This window comes from Leptonotus elevatus, chromosome 12 (genome assembly GCF_054856555.1).
Source record: "Leptonotus elevatus isolate MCC_2025b chromosome 12, RoL_Lele_1.0, whole genome shotgun sequence".
In the NCBI taxonomy this organism is placed as follows: domain Eukaryota; kingdom Metazoa; phylum Chordata; class Actinopteri; order Syngnathiformes; family Syngnathidae; genus Leptonotus; species Leptonotus elevatus.
In genome coordinates this window covers 23,124,239-23,144,491 of record NC_141250.1, presented here as the reverse complement: position 1 = coordinate 23,144,491, position 20,253 = coordinate 23,124,239, and the positions used below count along the sequence as shown (strand labels likewise).

Below are 20,253 nucleotides of genomic sequence, written 5' to 3'. Positions count from 1 at the left end.
AAAACTTAACTGCACTAAATTCAAATAAATGTAATTACAGTCTGATTTTCAGTTTGTATTTCAGAAACGAAAATAGGATATTGCAGGAGACAAATCGAAAAATGGCCGGTATTTTTGTTTTGGATTGTCGGAAGTTGTCACCGCAAGCATTTCTCATACTGGCCAGGAGATGGCGACAGCGTGGCGTTTCAAAAAGATGTAGTGTTCTTTAATGCTCCATCATCCAAACTCCACGAACGCTAAGTTAGATAAACCTTTGTTGAAAGAAAGAAAGAAGGAAAACAATAACATTTAAAAATATATTTTTTAAACAAACAAACATATAAATAAATAAATTCATTAATTAAATAAAAAATGAAACAGGCCTGGACAAAAAAAAATGATGGTGCCCCTAAGACTGAAAATGAAGTTGTTAGTTAGCAGCTTTTATTTTGAAGGTGGCCAACACAGCGGCGTGTCGACATGTTACCGTAATGCACAGTATTAACAATCGATGTGGCGGCTGGCTGGCTTGACTTCGTGTTTTCAAGTGGAGGACTTCGGTTTTTTGTTTAGTTTTTTGTTTTTTTCAAATGGAGTTCAATGGAGCCTGACCTCAGTAATAAAGTGACGAAATCGTGCGTCGAAGTTAGAGCGGAAGCTAACCGGGCTAGCATGGAACGAAGTAGCAGCCGGCGGTGTTAGCTTTGCTTCGCCCATTTTAGGTTCCGCTTTCACTGCGCCGTGTTTCGTCGCGACCCGGTTCCTTTGGGCCGGTATTGGAGCTGGAGGGGAAGATGTCTCGAAAGCGGCTGGACGGCCGCGGCGGGTTGGCCGCCACCGCCGCCGTCGTCGGACTCCTGGCCGAAAGTCACACGCCGATCAGCGCGGATCCTCTGGACGCGGTGTTCGAAGTCACCGGCGAGTTGGGAAGGTGAGTCGGAACGCGTGAGAGCACCATTGGGGGGACAATTAGGCGACACATTTACACCCCGAAATGATCCTAATGCCAATTAAACATAACGAAAATGTATGCCCCCCCCCCCACCCCCAAAACAACAACAACAACAATGTCATGAGAATAAAGTCTCCCCCCTCATAAAAAACGTCGTTAAGTACTAAAGTCGTCATTTTGCGAGTGCATAGTTCAAATCTGCCAAGATAAAGTCATTATATTAGGATATTAAAGTCAATGTTTAACGAGGGAAGATGACAAAGTCTCATTTATTTTAACAAGTGAATTTAAAAAAAGACAACTATATTCTTTACTAGTATCCATTTTATTCCGGAAAAAATAATTCAATTTAAATTGGGCTATATTCTAAAAAAGATACACATCCTTTTTCCACAAGATATCATGTATTAGTGCACCGTTTGTTGTTTGAAACGAATGACTTTATTCAAGGATCTCCAATTTCTGGGTTTCTTCTATGTCAAATAAAATGTTTCATTCCATTTTGAGGTGTCCCAATACACAAAACATTTAGTTTGGAACTCTTTTAATTAGTGCAATCTTGGCTAATGAACTTTCATGTATTTGTGCGGCGAGCTACCAATTGACATTAAACATTCCCATGTTTGAAAGTACACCAGCTGATCTTGATTGTTCCATTGACTCGAGTGAAATTGACACCAAAAAATAAATAATAATAACAATACCTGAGTGTGAGCTTTCTTTATTGGCTCATAGAACTTCAACTCTTATCGACTGCAAATGTCGAGAAGAGCGCTTTTGTTGAGTGTCGTTATGATGCGCCACTGTACGTTGTATTTGCTCTCACAGTACGGTACGAGGCGGTTTCATGTTACTTCTTGTCCACGATTGCTAAACATGAACGTCTTTGTCCAACCAGTTCTATGGGTTTGCCTCCTCCTGGTTTACGTTGTTATTTCCTGCAGTCAAAAGTCTGACATCACGACAAGTCGATGGCCTTCTTCCGATGACGTTGATTTAGGACAAAGGACGCTTTCGGCTCACGTGTGGATTTCTCGCACTCGCTTGCGCTCACATGAAAAACGGTTTATTACTGAGTCTGAATATTGTGGGCTCGAACGAGAATGATGAATATTTCTATATTTTCGTTAGGGGTGTGACCTGGCGATTTGATCCGTATCACGATTCGCAGGTGACCGTTCGATTTGATAGCGACCAATCCCGATACAAATCGATTTCTCCGAAACGTCCGCCTTTTAACGGCGAGCGTATTTAATCAACAGGTTGCAATCTGTTTCCTGTTTGAACAGCATTGAAATAAATGCATGAATATGAAATCGATTTTTATAACACCCCTTATTTTTAATATGTTTTTTTTTCATATCATTTCCATTTGCCAAACACACGACGGTCAATTGTCACGCCTGTGACAAAATCTTCTTTTTTATCTTAAATGCTGATTGAGTGTAAATTGCCACACAAGTCTGCTCTGTTAATTGATCATTTGAAATGTAAAGTTTATAGGACACGTACATACATTTGATTTCATGATATATTTGTTTATTCTTGTGTCGTGTGTGTGACTGTGACATCAGGTTTATAAATGTTTCATATCAGCCTGGTCCTTAATATAATAATAATAATAATAATAATAATAATAATAATGATCGTGTCGACCTCAGGCACCCGTTTCTTTGATCAACATGAACAGGACACACAAAAAGTCTCAAGGACCGAACAGGAAGTTTTCCGTTTTGAGACTTTGATCAATTTGCATTCGAGTCTCACTCCGGGTCGTCTTTTTGTCGTCTTCTTCCAAGGGGCAAGTTTGCAGTGGTGAAGCGCTGCGTGGAGAAAGCCACGGGCAAAGTGTTTGCCGCCAAGTTCCTGCGCAAAAGGAGGCGGGGCCGCGACTGCCGGGCCGAGGTGGTCCACGAGATGGCCGTCCTGGAGACGGCCCGGAACAACCCCAGGGTGGTCAACCTGCATGCCGCTTACGAGACGGACCACGACATCGTCCTCGTGCTGGAATAGTGAGTCCCAATCCAGACCGCCGCCCAAACCGCTTTCACTTCACCATCAAACCTTTTTCTTTCCTGGCTTCATTACCGAAACCAAGTTGCTTGGAAAGACTTGAATACACACTTATTGTTCTTGAGGTTAAGTGTGTGTGTGTGTGTGTGTGTGTGTGTGTTGACTATTTAACAATACACAGTACACACACCCTGTACTTAAGCGATGACACTATGGCCTCGACAAAGCAAATATTGATTCATCCAAAGAAAATGTAACAAAAGTGTTACCTGCTGCTGCCTTTCAGAACTTTTCCATTGCTGAGTCACATTCGCTCTTGCAAAACACAAGACTTCCTACTTTGTGAGGCCGCATTCACACTTGGCAGCCATGTTGGCCTAAAGAAGATATATGAGATTTGTATTCTTTATTTCTTTAAAACAGTTGCCATGTGTTTTAGTCATCGCATGCTTTGACCCCAAAACATCCATCAAGAATGACAGTTGAGGCAGTTTTAAGGGGGCCGTTCCGTCCCGTGCAAAGCAACCAATCGTCACCCGGGCCCGCGTCTACTGCAGAGTCACGATAATGCCAATATCGGGATATTAAAACTGCCACAGTCAAAGAAAGGAAGAAAGTTGGGTTGATTTCCATTTGCGCAGTTCTAGCACCCCCTAGTGGCTAGTTTTTTAGTGCAGTTTAATTTTCACAAGGCATGTTTTGGCCCCTTTCAAATCCACGCTAATGGTCATCGTAACATGCTTGTGAAGGAAGTCAATGTTTGCGTGCATTAGCAAGTAAGTGCCTCAATATTAAGTCTTATTAAACGTTGTAGGTGATTTATATGCATTCGGGTCTGACCCATGTGTACTTTTTTGAGGCCGATACCAGAAAAAAAGAATGATTACAGATGAATCTGCCAATTGTTTAAAAATATACATTTAATTCGTAAATTTTTACTTTTTGGGGGCATCCATGTCGTACACACTTAAAGTGAGTAGAGAAGAAAGTTGCGATTGAATTCTATTAAAATAAAATAAAAATCACACATTGGGAAGGATTTGAGCCTTTGCGTAGTGTTATCTTACCTGTGGGTTTGTGTTCCCACAGCATTTGTGTGGATATTTGTTATTAGAAGGAAAAACACTCTCAAAGTTGACGCTAACTTCCTGTTAGCATTTGAATGGGATCTTCCCATGGCTTTTAGCATTAGCGCTAGGCTAGTTAGTGACGTAAAAACAAAGCATGTGTTGTATTTAAATCTACAGTGGATGTGATTCTTAACATTGTGTATTTGGTTTGACAGTCCAACTGCCGTGTCATTAAACATCTTACGCTAACATACGCTAACATTCGTTGCTAATGCTACGCAAACAAAATGGTGCATTCAGGCTACTTTTACAGCGTCGGAAACTTTGGTTTTCTTCGATGATAACGTTTTAAGGGGAAAATGGCCGATTATTTAATGTTTGTGTGTTTGAAGGGCAATAATTGTCCTATTGCACAATATTGTTTTTAATTTCTTAATTTTTTTAGTATGAGCTCTCTCTCTCTCTCTTTTTGTTTTGTTTACAACATTGTGACCTTTTTTGAATCACCAACCACAATGTGGAGGTGATACCGTACGGTGATGTCGGGTCATGGTTACGTCCCCACTGCAGATGACGGCTTAGTCACGGCGTCGTCTGGTGGTTGCTTGAAAATGTCGACCTGGCCCAGCCTAGCCCCCAAATCATCAGGGGCGACTGTGGCCACGGCATTATGTTAATGAGCTCCCAGAATGCACCGAACGGCGCTTGAAAAAAGCCTTTTTGTTGCCAAGCAGCGCGGCGGGCGGCGAGATCTTCGAGCAGTGCGTGTGTGACGAGTTGCTGCCCGAGGCCCACGTCACGCGTCTGATCCGGCAAATGTTGGAGGGCGTTGGTGACCTCCACCAGAGCAACCTGGTGCACTTGGACCTCAAGGTGGGGGCGGCGTCCAGAAGCGACGGCCTTCGGCTGGATTTGGCTTTCACGTGCACTTTTTGTGTCCCTCTCAGCCTCAGAACATCCTCCTGACCAGCCTGTCCCCGCCCGGGGACATCAAAATTGTAGACTTTGGCCTGGCACGCCGATTGGGCGCGGTCGGGGAGCTGCGAGAGATTCTCGGCACACCCGAGTATGTGGGTAAGAAGGAAGCGTTCGACGGCAACGTTGCCAAGGAGGGAATCCTGCATTTGGAAAACATCAACAAACACGTTGCGACAATCTTACGGCAGCTTTGTGGGAACCGTTTTGCAAATGCGGAGTGTGGCTTATGTTACCATGACAACTGGGGGAGGAGCTAAGGCATTGCAAAAGTCCAGCTCAACACAATGGAACCCTGTGGAACACCATATGTTCCGTTATACTTGTCAATTCATATTGCTTTGAGCACTACTTTCTTTTTTTTGTGCCTTGACATAATTAGTATGCGGGGATTCAAATAACCAAAAGGCCCGACGTACCATTTACGGCAGTCATAAGTCAACTACTGAGTGCAGTCCATGATAGCCAATCACAAATCCTATGACTCGGATGTCCTGGGGTTCGATTGAACCCAGGTACCGGTCTACACGCAAAAGTCATCTATTGTGGTTGCAAGCAGACATTTTGGCCAAATTCTCAAACTTCCATTTTGTCACAAACGAGGGTTGTGCAATTAAATGGAATTCAATTGCAATTGCAATGATTGCACTCCACAACGACAAAATCAGCATCATCGTAAAAAAAAAGACGATTTTTTTTTTAACATTTGAAAATAACAAATTTAATCCATTTTGTTTCAACCCAAAATAACTTGCATCATTATAATGTTTCAAAGAATTTAAACATTTTCTTGTTTTGTACCCAAAAATAAATGAAGGTCCGACTGCACAGTGCAAACTTCAAGTTTTGACTAACATATATCAAAAAATTTATATATATTATTATAAAAAGGAACTTACATAATTATAGTGTTTTTAAATGCTTAAACATTTTCTTGCTTTGTACCCAAAAAGTAAAGGTGATTGTTTTGAATATGATAATGATGCAAGCCCTGTCACTACGGAAACGGTCAAAAAAAGAACCCCCAAAAAAAGTTCCCAAATGACGCGAAGCGCAAGCGGACACGAAAACAATGAAAACGCTCGCGTGGACTGAAACCAAAAGTCGGCTGCTTATTTTGCTGCCGTTTGAGGAAAATGTGTTAGTTTGACCAAAAATCTGCCGCAAATTGGGTGAGCATTCTCGTCATAAGAGGCGGAAGCCATTTTGCTTTGCGGCAGCCATTTTGCTTTGCGGCAGCCATTTTGAGCACATTCCAAAAGTGTTTCTTTTCTTCACTTAGCGCCAGAAATCCTGAATTACGAGCCCATCACAACATCGGCGGATCTTTGGTGAGCGCCGGCGTTCCGGGTGCGTGCGTGCGTGCGCGCGCGGCTCGCGTTGCGCCGCTTACAAACGCTTGCGTCTGGTCTTTTGCGTCAGGAGCGTGGGCGTCATCGCCTACATGCTGGTGACGGGCGAGTCTCCGTTTGCCGGCGACGACAAGCAGGAGACGTACCTCAACGTGTCGCAGGTCAACGTGGACTACGGCCGCGACGCCTTCGCCAGAGTTTCCGAGCTGGCCGTGGACTTCATCCGCAAGCTGCTGGTCAAAGCGCCCGAGTGAGTAGCCACCGCCGCCGCGCCGCCGCCGCGCCGCCGCCGCGCACGTGTCCGATCACGCCACAATGCAATCTCAATGGTTGTCACACGCCGCCCGCAGGGACCGCCCCAGCGCGGCCGAGTGCATCGGCCACCCGTGGCTGTGGCAGCATCAGCAGTCGCACGGCGGGGCCGAGCCGGCGCCCGTCCGCGCCGCCCGCGAGCGGAGCTGCGGCGCCAAGTGGGCGGCGCCTCCGCCCGAGGACAAGGAGAACTTCCTGCGGTCGTCGCCGGCGCCGGCGCCGCCGCATTCCCACGCCAAACGCTTCCGCTTGGACGAGGAGGCGCTTCTCGGAGACGGTGACTTGTGAGAGCAAAATGCATGTTTTGAATGATTTCTACCAGATGAACACAAGCCAAAGATAATCGTGGTACTGATCCGATTTGCGATCCTGTTTGTGTTTAACCGGAACTCAAAGTGAGCTCGTGGGTCGTTTTTCATTTTTATGTCTCCGTGCTTCAGCCGTTAAATGCTTGTTTTGCCTCAACAAGTACACGTGTACCGATTTTTAACTTTGTAACCGCTTAAAAAAAAAGAAAGAAAAGATTTTGAGACCGCGTGTGCGTGTGGCATACGCGCACACGACGACATTTGACCTTTGACCTTTGCTGGTGTCAAACTGTGTTGAGCACACACTCGCTAAGATTTTTAATGGTAAATATTGAAGATATTTTAACAGTTACGATTGTCAACTGTTTTCCGATCAGATCGGGGAGCGCAAATCACTGGAGCGCTACCTTGTGGTGCGCCGTGAGATTTTCACGACTTGGTCCCGATTGTTCGCGTGTGTCGACCACTTAAGAAGTTCAAAGTTGATGAACGACACAAACCATTTGCAATTGTCAGCATTTTCCAAGCAGGTTTGGGAGGAAAATGGTGGTCACGTTGAATGATTTGTCAATCGGCTTTTTTTGTTTTGTTTTTGTGCCGCGTGTCAATGTGTGTGCGTGTACCTCGCTTTGCATGCGTGGCCATTTTGCATTCGACAGCGCCATCAAGCGAAAAACGGCTTCTGCCAGCACAAAAATCAAAAAGCACATTCCTGATTTTTCTCACCATTTGAAATGTCGCTCAGGGTTTTAGACAAAAAGATTTTTGCTTTTTTCCGTTTTGTCTGTGAGTCCGATTGTCGGGTGATGACGTTTTGGCGGCGTTGTCGCGCTCGCCATTGCCCGACGTGTCCTGCGACGCTCTCGTCCGCCTGCAGGAACGGGAAGCGCAAGCTAGCACTTAAACGTCCTCATTAGCGCGCGCTTCGGTTGAGATTATGAAGGCTCTCCTTAATGTATGCGGAGAGAGAGAAAAAAAAAAGACAACTTACTTTTCGTATTTCTAATTCGTTTTTTGTTTTTATTGATTTTATTAATTTAACTTCATTTTTGATGTCATTGTCAGTAAAGACGAGGTGGAGAAATGTTGCTGGAAAGTGTTGATCAATTCCGGGAATTGAGAATGTAGAAGAAGAAAGAGACGTGATGTCGGAAGGTCGCGTCGACGTGACGTCAGCCGTTAGCCGAAGGCCTTTTCACAAGATGGCGGCCTTTGAAGTCGAAGGACTTGTTTCCATGCCTCGTCGTTTTTTTCTTGTCGTCGTCGTCTCGTGCTGTCTGCGGCCAACAAAATGGTGGCCGAGCGGCCCTGTTGACGTTGTCATCTGTTTGGAAGAACGCGGACGGCGCAAAATCCTGCTGCTTTTCGCAAATATGCACAACGGTCGGTGCCTTGAGGTACGAGTCATCCCCCCAAAAAATGCTTTGACTTGCGAGCTGAACCTTGAGCGCCGCATGGAAGCTGTGAACTCGATGAAGCAGCAGTTCAGCAAACATTGAGTCGTCGCCCAAAAAAGTCATTGTTCATTGTTTTGTATTTCTGCCAACCGCATACTTTGCCTTCAAAAGTCTCATTAGCTTAAAGCTAACAATGCAAAATAATTAACATAAATTATCGAACAATATCCACAGGCATAAATAGGTTCTGCTCTGCAAATATTGCACTTTCACTTGTGTCGAAGAAATCTGTTCTTCTTCGTTGGTGTCTGCATGACAGTATCATACTGCCTCCTGGTGGCCAAGGTGGGCACCACCGAAGGAACAACGAAATGAAAGGAATCGCAGCGTTCGATTGTTCATATTCTCTTTAATTGTTATTCTGCGCTGTTTTTGTAAAGTTCTACTTTTCTGTATTTAAAAAAACAGAATCACAAAATGATTTTTGTGGTGGCTGGAACCAATGAATGGCATTTCCATTCATTCCAAAAAAGGATTTGCAAGTCTGAGCGTTTTGAGTTACGGAACAAATTCAGCTTGTATCTCAAGGCGCCGACGTCTTTGGAAGAAGACAAAAAACTGCTCGTCAATAAATAAACTTCGTTAGTCCTCGGGGCTTAAAGGAGACGTGTTATGCAAATGTTTTTCAATCACAACAATAGCATAATTGCCGCAGTTGCTTTGACGTGACAACATCACAATATCAATCGAATAAAAGCAAAAACGATGAGCAACGCGCTTGCCAGAAAAAAATCGACGGGCCGTCCGTGCTTGCTTGACTGATTGATTTGAAAAGAAACTCGCTCAAAGTCATGAAGACAGTAAAAAGATGGATCGTGTTTTCACCAGCGGCGGCAGCACTTCATCACCAAGCTGCACAATTACACTCCGTGCATTCGATCTGCCAACACGGCAGCTCTGCTTACCATTCGGCATTGCCATGATAGTGTTTCAGACAGTGTAATCCTGCCATCGCTTGAAAGTGGCAGATCTTCCCTCAGCCTCCCTTCCGAGTCGTGGGTGGAGAAGTGATCTGGGAGGCGGGGTTATGCAAATTGAATGCTGTTGTCACAATCCAGCAAAATGTCAGATTTTACCACACGTTTTGTTAAATAGTCGGGTAAAAAATATATATATAATTCATACAAACCCTTCCAAAGTCAATTCCCCATAATGTGTCCCCTTTCAAGCGCACTATTTTTTTTTTTTTAATACCTCGCACACATTTGGCAAGCTTCCCGAAATGATGCGACGTGGGGCGGACGCAAAGCGGTCGGTCCGAGTCGTCCGTTGTTTTTCGAGACTTGGCAAGCGGCGCAGAGAAGGCGGGCGGACATGTTTGGCACTCGCTTGTCGGGGTCGCGCTCGTCACGCGTCGGCGGACGGCGACCGATGAGCGCGAGCGCGTCTCCGGAGATGTTTGTTTATTTTTGGGAATCGAGCGAACGAGCAACACGATTGCCGTCGTTTCGGAAAACAAGCTCATGTTTTGTCATCAAGCTGTCGTCGTGTCACAAGTGCTCAAATGTTTATGGAAGATTGTACAAATGATGGGACTCCTTTTGTCCCAAATCTTTGACTTTTGCCTTGGAAGATCTTTAAAAAAGAAAAGAAAAAGAAGACATTTGTTGTTGTTTTCTTGCCGCACCAGAAATGTTCGCGGGTCGATGTGACATCGCACGCACACACGTAACCACATACACAATTTTTATTTTACTTTTTTATTAAATGCAACATTTGGTCCAACTAAAACTCGCGCTAGTTTTTCACCACCATAAAATGTTTGTGTTGAAATCGGAAATTCCCCGAAATAAAATGAAACCATTTACTGTCGGTCAAACCCGCAACAAAACATGCTTGACCAGAAAAAGACACAAACGTAAAAGAAGGACGCTCGTTGGAATTGAAGAAAATACGATTAATTCAATTCCATCATTAGGCAACATTTTATGGTTCAATTTGACCCACAACTGAAGTTGGCCATTAAAAAAAAGAAAAGTTTTTACGTTAAATGTCACGGGTCAGTTTGACCCGTGACATGGTGAGTTCATGTTTTAATGACCATTTTGGAAAATCACAGAATTTTTTTATTTATTTTTTTGCTTTAATAAACACAATTTAAGAGGTGGCTTTCAAATCGTATCATTTTGAGTCTCATTTCGTAATGTTTTACGTAAAGTATAAGTATGTACTAAAAAATACACACGGACATAAAAATGTGTAAATATATATATATGTAAAAAAAAAAAAAGCGCAGCCAGCAGCAGTTTTACGCACATTTTTAATTTCTTGACATTTCGCCAACATTTTTTTTTCTCTGGACGGGTCAATTTGATCCGCGACATACGAGTGTTTAAATGTTCACATGGCTAGAAGATCTTTGGAATGGAATCGTTTACGTTGTTACATTCATCAATAATGATCAATCGTCGCAACTGAAGGAATACGGCAGAGTGCAAAAGCGGCCAGTGTGCGTTCAACGCCTGTGAACGCAACTCGGCATCACTTTCAAATAGAGACACGCACACACGGGCTATCATCGAAAAGAACGCAGGACACGGTGGGAGGGAAAATGGGTCCAAATGGGTCATCGTAAGGAAGGCGCCTGGAAAACCAACTTTCCACACAAACCAAAGGAATGAACTCGCACCCTTGCGAAGCCTTTTTCATGTCAAATCCTTCAAATGATCAAACCATGACACCATCTGGTGCAGGATAACGAGTAAAAATGCTGTCTTGGGAATTTCTTTTCTTTTCGAACTTGCTAGTTTTTGGGGACCCCTCAATCGGTTTCACCAGGATGCAGTTTGGGGCATCTTGAAAAAAAGAAAACAAACCCTTTCCGTAACCCTGCAGCAAGTGAGTTTGGAGAGTCGTCGTACATTTCGCTTCTTTTCGCCAGAAGACACAAAAAAGTCGTTTGTGGAATCCGCCAAAATTGCCGATGAATTCATCGGAAGAACAATCAACGGCGAGAGTTCAATCGTTAAGCGTAAGAAAGACGAGCCGCGAGGCGTCGCTTGTGATCACGCGTGTTTCGGAGCAAACGTGTGCTTTCAGGAATGCCACAAATACACGTAAGATCCCAACGCGCAACCCAACATCCAGACATGCTAAGATCCAAACGCATTCGCTAAGATCCGCAAGTTCCTCCGATCCGGACGTGTTCACGCTCAGAACCAGAAGGAAACTTTTCAGGGCTCAGAATTCCTGAATGACCCGAAAGTGGTTTTCAATGGACGGCGGTTGGTCCACAAAATGGACTTTATCGTACAGACGCGCCCCAAACTCCTCCAGGGTCTTCAGGAAACACGCGTGCTCGCGGCCCACCCAGGCCCGCGCGGGGTCTCGAACCTCGTACGGCGTCACGTGGGCGTGGACCCCGATCCCGCTGGCGGCCAGCCCGCTCAGCAGCTTCCTGTCCGTCACCCAGGTCTCGCTCCCCCCCGGGTGGCCGCCGTCCAGCCAGAACATGTCCGAAAGGCTTCCCGCAAAGTCCGAGAGACGCGGGTCGGCCAGGGCGCCGCCCAGCTCGTGGAGCACCTGGTTGAGGACCACGCAGCCTTTACTGAAGCCCACCAGGGTCAGCGAGAAGCCGGCCGAAGGCTGGATGGCGTTTGGCAGGCCGGCTCGCTCCATCCCGTGGATCAGCAGAGACCTGAAACCGCAGACCGAGGTTCCGCAACGTTAGGCTCGGCTCGGGTCGCGGAGCCCCGGGTTCAAAACAAACACGGCGAAGCGGCGCCGATCCTCGCAAACTCCCCCACGCGACGCCCGTCGGCCAATGAAAAGAGGGAAGGAAAGGAGTTAGTCCAACCTGAGGTGGCGCAGCGCTCCGCCGTGGGGCGGGTACGAGGCGTGCGCGGGGGCGCCGAACATGTTGCTCTCCACAAAGTGGCGGTAGCTGCTGAACATGTGCAGGTACATGCGCGAGGCTCGCACCACCCACACGTGGTGCCCGGGGAAGCGGCGGCCCAGCGTGACGCCCACCTGCTCCAGACTCCACGCCAGCCACGGGACGCACTCCGGGTGCGAGGACATCTCCTCCTGGAAGTTCTGCACCAGCGCAACACAAACGGCACATTTCCTCGTTCTGATGACGCTCGCTTACATTTTTGCATTTTTACAGATGTTCTCGTTTTCATTTGACTTTGGATATGGAAAGATTTGTTTGGTTTCTGCGACAATAGACATTTGAATATTCTGAAAATGTCCTGTCGTGTCAGTTTCACGCTTTTCATGTCGGACTGAACATTCTATTTATCTGCTGGACGTGTGAACTTCATGTTTTCGTTTGCCTTCGAAAGATGAACAGCTTCCATGTCAGTTTCTGGTTCTACTGTGACTTTGCTTTTCCCTTCTACTGCCCAACGCCGCATACGATGTTGCAACAACAGTTCTGGACGTCGACGGTACCTTTTCAGCAGTCGAACTCACCTGAATGTCCCCGTGGAAAAACGCCACATGCTTGCTACTGCTGCTGCTGCTGTCTGCTTGTGAATCGTTTCCATCTCCAGGCCGAAGGAGGAGCAGATCGTTGAGCATGTCGGCTTTGCACCCGGGCACGCCCAGCAGCTTGTGCAGTCTCTGCGCGCTCGGACCTTTGCAGAGTCCAACCGGGCGGCTGCTCGATGCCGGCGCCGTCGCAGTCGTCATCGTCGCCTGTCACTATAATAAGGTCGATGGTTTGAGTCTCGTGCAAGACAAGCTTTTGGCTACGGGCTCATCGAAGCCACCATTAGCAGCACTTTTGTCTCCAAGGCGGCTTCCGCGTCTTCCGTCTTAACACGTGACCCGACACATCACGTGAGTCGTGAGCTGGCCACTCTTGGTGTGAGTATTTCAGGGAGCGCCCCCAAAAGTCACCATTCTTCTGCTTATTTGTATGTCATCTGCCCACAGAGAGGCGCTCGAGATTGAAAACACGCCACCACGGGAAACTGCGCGTGGCAGCTTTGACGACAACAACACACTGAGCATGCGCAAACCTGGTTGTAAACCAAGAGAATGCCCCCTCTCGTTTACTTCCGTTTTTGCTTGAAGGCGACAGACTGGCGCGAATCATGACTTCATGCGTTTCAATACAGTAAATACGCAGGGACCTGAGACGACAGTAAATTAGATTTAAAGCACCCACGTCACGCGCTAACAAGATAAATGGCCACAGTAAAGTAAGCAGAGCAGGCGCTAGCGTGCACGAAAACAAGATGGTTCGCTCATATTTACTTCCGCGTTCGGCTGTTGCACGAACTACACTAGCCTCTCTAAAAACATTCAAACGCACTCCTTCGGTGAAATACGAGTGCTTACATTTAATGCTCGCGCATATGGTAAGCCGAAATGTCGTTATTAAACACAAAGTAGTGTTTTCACACCACTTAAACATTCCACGGTGTTTAGTGACAGCTTGGACTTTGCCCAACAATCTTTGCACTCTGCACTGCCACCGGTGATGAGAAGCGGCCAGTGATTCTCAAGCGCTCGGTGACTATAAAAATCTATATTTATTTTATTATTAACCTCGTTGTTACCTTTTAGGCGACTTTATTTCTCGACACTGACACATTGCGCAGACATTCGCTGCGAGTTCCAACACGTAACATTTTAGGTATGATAGGAAGTGACGTAAACGCTAATGCGACCGCAAGCAAGATTTAGTTCCACTGATTATCTTTAACGGCGCATTAAATACATTTAATACACAAATAATTGCCTATAGAAGTGGTGGTGGTTTAAACTAAACGATGGATACATTTTAACAGCATTCTACCCGAAGAAAAGAGAGTTACCAGCTTAAAAAAAAACATGGACGTACGCAAAGAAAACAACAAAAGCCCAAATGGCTACACGATTGAAAAGCACATTTACACTTTCTTGTTGTTACACTTTCCTAAAGAGAGGAGAAATTTGTTGATGTCGAACTTTCTAAAATTGAAACAATTCATGTTGTACTTACAGAGACGGCAAAGCAATCTTTTTTTGTTGTGACTTCCGCAAAGGAAGACAAACTTGATGTTACACTTTCTTGAAAATAAGTCAAACTATTGCTAAGCAAACATTTAAGCCGAATTATACATCTTCCTTCTTTCTAATACTGCGCACAGTGGATGACTGACCAGACTTTGACACCACTGCGTTAGCACATCTGTCTCCCGGTTCACATCTGGGCTGCCCCCCACCTCTTTGGATTTAAATGTTCTTTAAGTCGAGTTATCTCTCCCCGTTTCAATTCTTCTTGCAGGACGATTATGGCCACTTCATTGGGAAGACGCCTGGCGACGTGTCTGCTCAACGTGTCGGAGGCTCGCGATAAGGACTTGGTGGAAAGCGTGGCCAAGGCTTCCTTGTACGACTCTCGAGGCAAGCCCGGAGATCACATTTGCAACATGCTTTCAAGACGCCTGCAGATGATTTTCAAGATTTTTGCAAACTCGTGCTGGTGAAAAATAAGTGAAAGCGTTTTTTTGTCCCGACTCCCAAAAATCACCCAGTAGAATTATGGCAACGTAACCCCTGACATTAGTTCCACAAATGGACAAAAAGTGTCAGGGACCAGGCATAAGATCAAACGGGAAGACGGCCATTTTGGTTTGGAGCAGCCATTTGAAGGGTGAATTGAAGCGCACAAAATGAGGTGGACTGGACACGCCTTCGGTACGAAATGCACGCAAACGTTGAACAGGAAATCAACCGTTTCCGTTTGAAGTAGCCATCTTGGACAAATGCCAAGCATCGTTTGATCAATCGACAGGAAATGAATGCGTCACATCGGAACACGATGCATCAAAAATTGTGGAGGAAAACGTTCCAGAAATTGAATGGCGAGTCGGCCATTTTGGCGTGAAGCAGCCATTTTTAAGCACATTTCGTCTTCCTTTCCGATCCCGCAGGCGTTCGAAGAGACGGGACGACGGTGCTGAACATCTTCAATGACCGCGACTACAATCGCTCCGTCATCACAATTGTGGCCAGTATTGATTCCATCCGTGAGGACCGATTGACTTTCATGCAACGCAATTGACAGACGCAAAAATAGAAATCATGTCTTTTTGTGTATTTCAGGAGAGGCCGTCTTGTCCGCCTGCGAGAAAGCCTGTGAGCTGATTGACATGCGCACCCACTCGGGGGTCCACCCGTGTTTGGGTGCCGTGGACCTGGTGCCCATCTACCCCTTGGGGGAGGACGTGGGGGCCGAGGACTGCGCTCGAGAGTCTCGCGGTGAGATCCCGTTTGCGCATTGGATGGCCATGTTGTCTTTTGGCCGTCTTGCCGACGTTGTCCCGTCCCGGCGTTCCTCAGCCGTGGCCACGGGCCTCACCCGGCGAGTCCCGGGCACCGGCGTCTTCCTCTTCGGGTGGGCGGACGCCCCGCTGGGGCGGGGGCTGGCGCAGAGGAGGAAGGAGATGGGCTGGTTCAGGAAGACGCCGGACTTGGACGGCGTCGCGGCCTGCGTGGGACGCGCGCCCCACAAGCGCTTTGGCCTCACCGGTGAGCGCAAACACGCCGTCGAGAAGGCTGTTGCGATTTCCTTGACATTTCTTTGCATTTTTCATCGCTTTTCTGCTCTTCGTTCGATAATGCTTGCCTGACGGAAACGTTCCTCAATTGCCTGAATTGGAACAAATGCTCTCCAAAACACAGCAAGGATTTTCCTCGATAGTCCAGCGTTTCCATTTTTGTACGACTATTCCGCTCTGAAAATGTTTCCTCAATATGCCTTAATCAGAAGAAACACTTTGCTCTTTACAAAAGTACGCCGATTTTTTTAAAACTCATTTGCTCCTATTTTAAATATTGCCAAGGTCCCAAAAACATATTTATACTTTTTTTTTCCATGCTAGAACATACTTTGATGCAGTCTCTGACCTGAAGAGGTCGCTTACAGCAACGGCAGTTATTACAGAAAACGGCCAGCTGGTGGCAGCAGAGTATAAGAGAGCAACCATGTTGCAAAAAGCTCTTTTTCAACAGGTTTGTGAATAATGATGAAACTTAGCTGCTAATGCTAATTGCTACAAAACGGAAACAGATAGAAATATGCTTTTTTGTTTCTGATGAAAGAAGAGACTCTAATCTTTGTTTTTGTTTTCATTGCAAAAGAACACAAAATTGTGTGGGCCTTGCAAAATCAGTGCAAATCCAGTCAAACAGCCCGGAGCGAAGGGTGTTGCTTCACTCAAAATGGCTGCCAGTCAATGAGTTAATAATGTCCAACCACCTAATTTACTGTCGTCGATACGAGAACGTTTGCGATGACGCCGCGTCTTCATCATTGTGGCAGGCGTTGGGGCGGGGCCATACGTCATGAACTGCAACGTCACTATCGACACCCGAGACCTGAGCGTAGGACGGCGCGTCGCCAACGCCATTAGGGAGTCGGCGCCGGGGGGTCTCCCGGGCGTCCAAGTCCTGGCCTTGCCACACGAGGGCGCCGTGGAGATCGCCTGCAACGTGGAGAGCGTGCCGGGGGTTCCGGGTCCGGCGGCGCCCTGGCCGTCCTTCGTCGTCGGCGGCCGGCCGTACTGCCACGTTCCGCCTTCTGTCATCAGCGCCAGGGTGGCGGAGCTGGCGGGCAGGGACGGGGTCGGCACCAAGGGCAGCGCCTTGGTGGGCTTCACCCCCAACGAGTGCCGCGCCTTGGCCGAGGTGGCTCTGTCTCGAGGGATTGGACCCTTTTGGAAAGAGCGGCAAAGGGTGCGCATGTGAAAATAAATTCTGCTTCAAAGACACAAAGTACTTTTGTTTTGAAATGATTCACGTCACAATGCTCAGCAGGATGCGTCCGTAACTGCTCGCCCGCCAGTCGTAAGGCACAAACGGACACTTTCAAGTTTTCCTAAAAAGCACCTTTGTGTACAGTGCCGCCTTCCCTCTTTGCAGTTCGCCAACATGGCTGCTTCAAGCCAAAATGGCCGACTTCCTGTTCGATTCTCGAGACTTTTTCTCACATCCTGTTCGGGTTGACATTTCCACACAATTTCGTGTCCATCAATCAATGAAACTGCTCTGCAGGTAAGAGTTGTTTTGTTTGGGGTAGTGATTAGTTTGAAGACCAAAATGGCCGACTTCCTGTTCAATTTTGGCCATGGTTCCTTCAGAGCTTCTTGAGCATTCTGCTCCGATAGACGAGTGCAAATCAATCAAGCTGCCCTCCGGGGCCGATTTGCCCTCCTCAACTTTCTGGCAAAGATGAGGCCTGGATTTCACCCCAAACAAAATGGCCGACTCCCTGCTCAGTTCCGGATAGCTATGGGTTCTTGAGAATTTTGTGATTTTTGTTGTTTAACCAAGCACATGCTAACAAAACTAGCTTGTAGCTGTTTGTGTAACGGCTCATGATGAGCAGGACGGTGGCGTGCGGCCACAATGGATTTGATGTCAATTTTTCACAATTGCTAATAACATGACATGATGATGAATATTACATTTGTGGAAAATGAGTTCTGCAGAAAAATCCAGCCATTTGGATTCATCTCAGGGGGCGGCCATTTTGCCACTTGCTGTCGACTGAAGACGACGGCGCAGTTGCTCAGGTAACAACCAATCACAGCTCAGCGGTCGTAGAGCGTCCGTCCTCTTGACACTCAGCGTTACGGGTCGGAATTGGGGGGTTGGATCGGCAAACGATGCCCCTGCTGCTGCTCACCGCTCCCTCGGGTGATGGCTCAAATGCGGAGCATGAATTTCGCTCCGCTTTGGTGGCTGTGACAATCCGTGATTTTTCATCTTAAACGTCACAAAACGGGTGAGCAACTGTGATGTCATTTTCACTCGACAGCAAGTAGCAAAATGGCCGCCTTCTGATATCGATTTAAAAAACAAACTGCTGGATTTTGCCGCTTAACTCGTATTCTGCGGTCGGTCAAGGCAATATTAGCCAGAATGTCGCATTTCGACTCGCGGGACTGCAAAGCCAAGTCAAGCGGAAATAAGAAATCGTCCTTAATCACAAAAAGAGTCTGAGTCTCAAAGTCGGCAACATTTTTTTCCCTTAAGGTGGACTTGTGAGGCGCAATCATCCATCGTTGTGTTTTGCTTTCAATAGAATGATTTGACCGAGACAAGAAAGGCGAGTTCTTCCCAATCCAGAGTCCATTTGTGAGGGCACACAGTCAAGAAAAAGGGCAAAGTTCCGGCGATGACAGGTGAGTTCCTCCATAAGTCAACCGGTTTGGCTTTGATTTCAAGCGACATAAAATAAGCCCCGCCCCCTCCGAGGCCCTTCTCATCCTCTCGGTAAGTCTTTGGACGCCATCCAGCTGAAGCTTCCTTTTCGTGCGTCTTCCACGCCATTTTGGCACCAGCACCCAAAACAGCGCTTGAGGCGCACGCATGCGCACGCATGCGCACGCACGCACGCGCTCGCTCGTGCCTGTCAGGCTGCCGCGCATCACGACGACTCGACGAATGTAGGTCAAAGCACGAGCCCAGAGGTATTCTCCTGCAACACGCGCGCGCGCGCACTCACATGTCGAGGCATCTTCACGCAATCCGCTCCATATTCGTTTGCCGGCAATAAGTTAGCCGACTTGTGATTCGGCTCACGACCAACCGTGACTCACGCCACCGATTATTAGCCAACCCAAAAGAGTGAAATGCATTTTTCGCATTTTGTTGTCGCTGCGCGCGTCACGTGCTCGCTTTGATCCCATTTGGCCTGGCAGCGTATCATCCGAGATGCGAGCGCGTGCGCGCGACGGCGACGAGAAACGAGATGAGCTTATTTCCTCACGTCGTCCTCCGCCTTCTATAAATACGCGCAGCTCTCTGTTGTCACTCTGTAAAGACAGACACAACCCCCCCCCCCCCCACCCGTGTTAGTCCAATTCCCCTCATAATTGCTGCCTTGCTCTTCGGCTTCGCTTCCCTGCTCTTGGCATCGAATGTGACGCAACTTGTGCCACGTCGAGACTCAAGGAAACTTTGGCTTCGGAAAAAGGGCACACAAAAAGATACAGTTAATTATTATTATTATTATTATTATTATTACCGCTGCTTATAGAGTTTGAACCATAATTAGTGATGTTTCTTTCACCCTCCTGTTTTATAATAAATAATAACAATATAAAGAATATGAACAAAAAGCATATAAAATAAAAATGTATTCTTATTTTTGATAACATTCATTTTATTATTGTAAAAATGTTGCCAAGTCATCGTGACCTGCTGTATGTTTATCCAAAAAAAAATATATATATATATATGTATAACTAAAAGATGAAAACGACAACACAAAAACTGTAAACTTATCAAATTAATTATTTTATTTATTTTTTTATATTTAACACCTCTCATTGGTCAACGTGTTTAGTCATTAAAATAAATCATTTTTTTTACATATACAATTAAAAGAAGAAAAAACAAAATGGTAGACTTTTGAATGTATTTTCTTTGATTGTTTTTTCATTTGAATTGAAATAATTACATTTAAAAAAACAACAACAACAATCATGGATCAGTGAGTGCGACTGCATGTTTTGAACAAAAGTCGACTTTTAAATGAAGTAGTAAACCAACACAAAGAAACAAACACAGCAGCTGACGCTTGACCTCATCGAAGAGTGCAAATAAGTACAAAAAAGAAAGAATGTCGTAGAAGACGTTGCTGTGCACTTTATTGATGATATGACTTGGAATCATCTCGTTCAAATAAGTCAAGTCAACAAAAAATATGAGGGGAGAGTTAATATGCCAAATGTGTCCGACTGACCTTTCGTTCACATCCACAAGACGTTTTCGCTACTCGGACTGCCAAAAGGCAAAATTGGCTTAGGGGGGGAAAAAAAAGGGGGGGGGGGGGGTTAATTGCAACAAACCAAAATTCAGTTGTTTTTTTTATGCCTCCCACCCAAA

At 46.2% G+C, this 20,253-nt stretch overlaps 3 protein-coding genes across 8 annotated transcripts; 2 read left to right on the top strand and 1 right to left on the bottom strand.

Annotated features, from left to right (window-relative positions):
* Positions 1 to 434: 434 nt before the first annotated feature.
* Positions 435 to 10,020, top strand: stk17b (serine/threonine kinase 17b (apoptosis-inducing)). The gene is made up of 7 exons (XM_086090816.1): positions 435 to 913; positions 2,734 to 2,946; positions 4,752 to 4,890; positions 4,965 to 5,091; positions 6,275 to 6,323; positions 6,415 to 6,594; positions 6,695 to 10,020. The coding sequence occupies exons 1-7, from the start codon at positions 777 to 779 to the stop codon at positions 6,942 to 6,944; spliced, it is 1,095 nt and encodes a 364-aa protein (XP_085946942.1). The 5' UTR covers positions 435 to 776; the 3' UTR covers positions 6,945 to 10,020.
* A 643-nt stretch (positions 10,021 to 10,663) lies between these two features.
* c12h2orf69 (chromosome 12 C2orf69 homolog) lies at positions 10,664 to 19,195 on the bottom strand. 2 transcript variants are annotated; one of them, XM_086090824.1, is made up of 4 exons: positions 17,826 to 19,195; positions 12,838 to 17,072; positions 12,218 to 12,456; positions 10,664 to 12,058 (listed from the first exon to the last, which is right to left on the bottom strand). In XM_086090824.1, the coding sequence occupies exons 2-4, from the start codon at positions 13,054 to 13,056 to the stop codon at positions 11,602 to 11,604; spliced, it is 915 nt and encodes a 304-aa protein (XP_085946950.1). In that variant the 5' UTR covers positions 13,057 to 17,072; positions 17,826 to 19,195; the 3' UTR covers positions 10,664 to 11,601. The 2 variants fall into 2 exon arrangements, with proteins under 2 accessions (XP_085946950.1, XP_085946949.1); XM_086090823.1 differs by lacking the exon at positions 17,826 to 19,195 and having other exon boundaries at positions 12,838 to 17,814.
* On the top strand, positions 12,941 to 17,134 carry ftcdnl1 (formiminotransferase cyclodeaminase N-terminal like 1). Of its 5 annotated transcripts, XM_086090818.1 has the most exons (8): positions 12,944 to 13,233; positions 13,303 to 13,730; positions 13,801 to 13,884; positions 14,642 to 14,760; positions 15,291 to 15,386; positions 15,463 to 15,618; positions 15,700 to 15,888; positions 16,682 to 17,134. In XM_086090818.1, the coding sequence occupies exons 4-8, from the start codon at positions 14,649 to 14,651 to the stop codon at positions 17,104 to 17,106; spliced, it is 978 nt and encodes a 325-aa protein (XP_085946944.1). In that variant the 5' UTR covers positions 12,944 to 13,233; positions 13,303 to 13,730; positions 13,801 to 13,884; positions 14,642 to 14,648; the 3' UTR covers positions 17,107 to 17,134. The 5 variants fall into 5 exon arrangements, with proteins under 5 accessions (XP_085946948.1, XP_085946946.1, XP_085946944.1 ...); XM_086090817.1 differs by having other exon boundaries at positions 12,944 to 13,730; XM_086090822.1 differs by lacking the exons at positions 13,303 to 13,730; positions 13,801 to 13,884 and having other exon boundaries at positions 12,941 to 13,233.
* Positions 19,196 to 20,253: the final 1,058 nt, after the last annotated feature.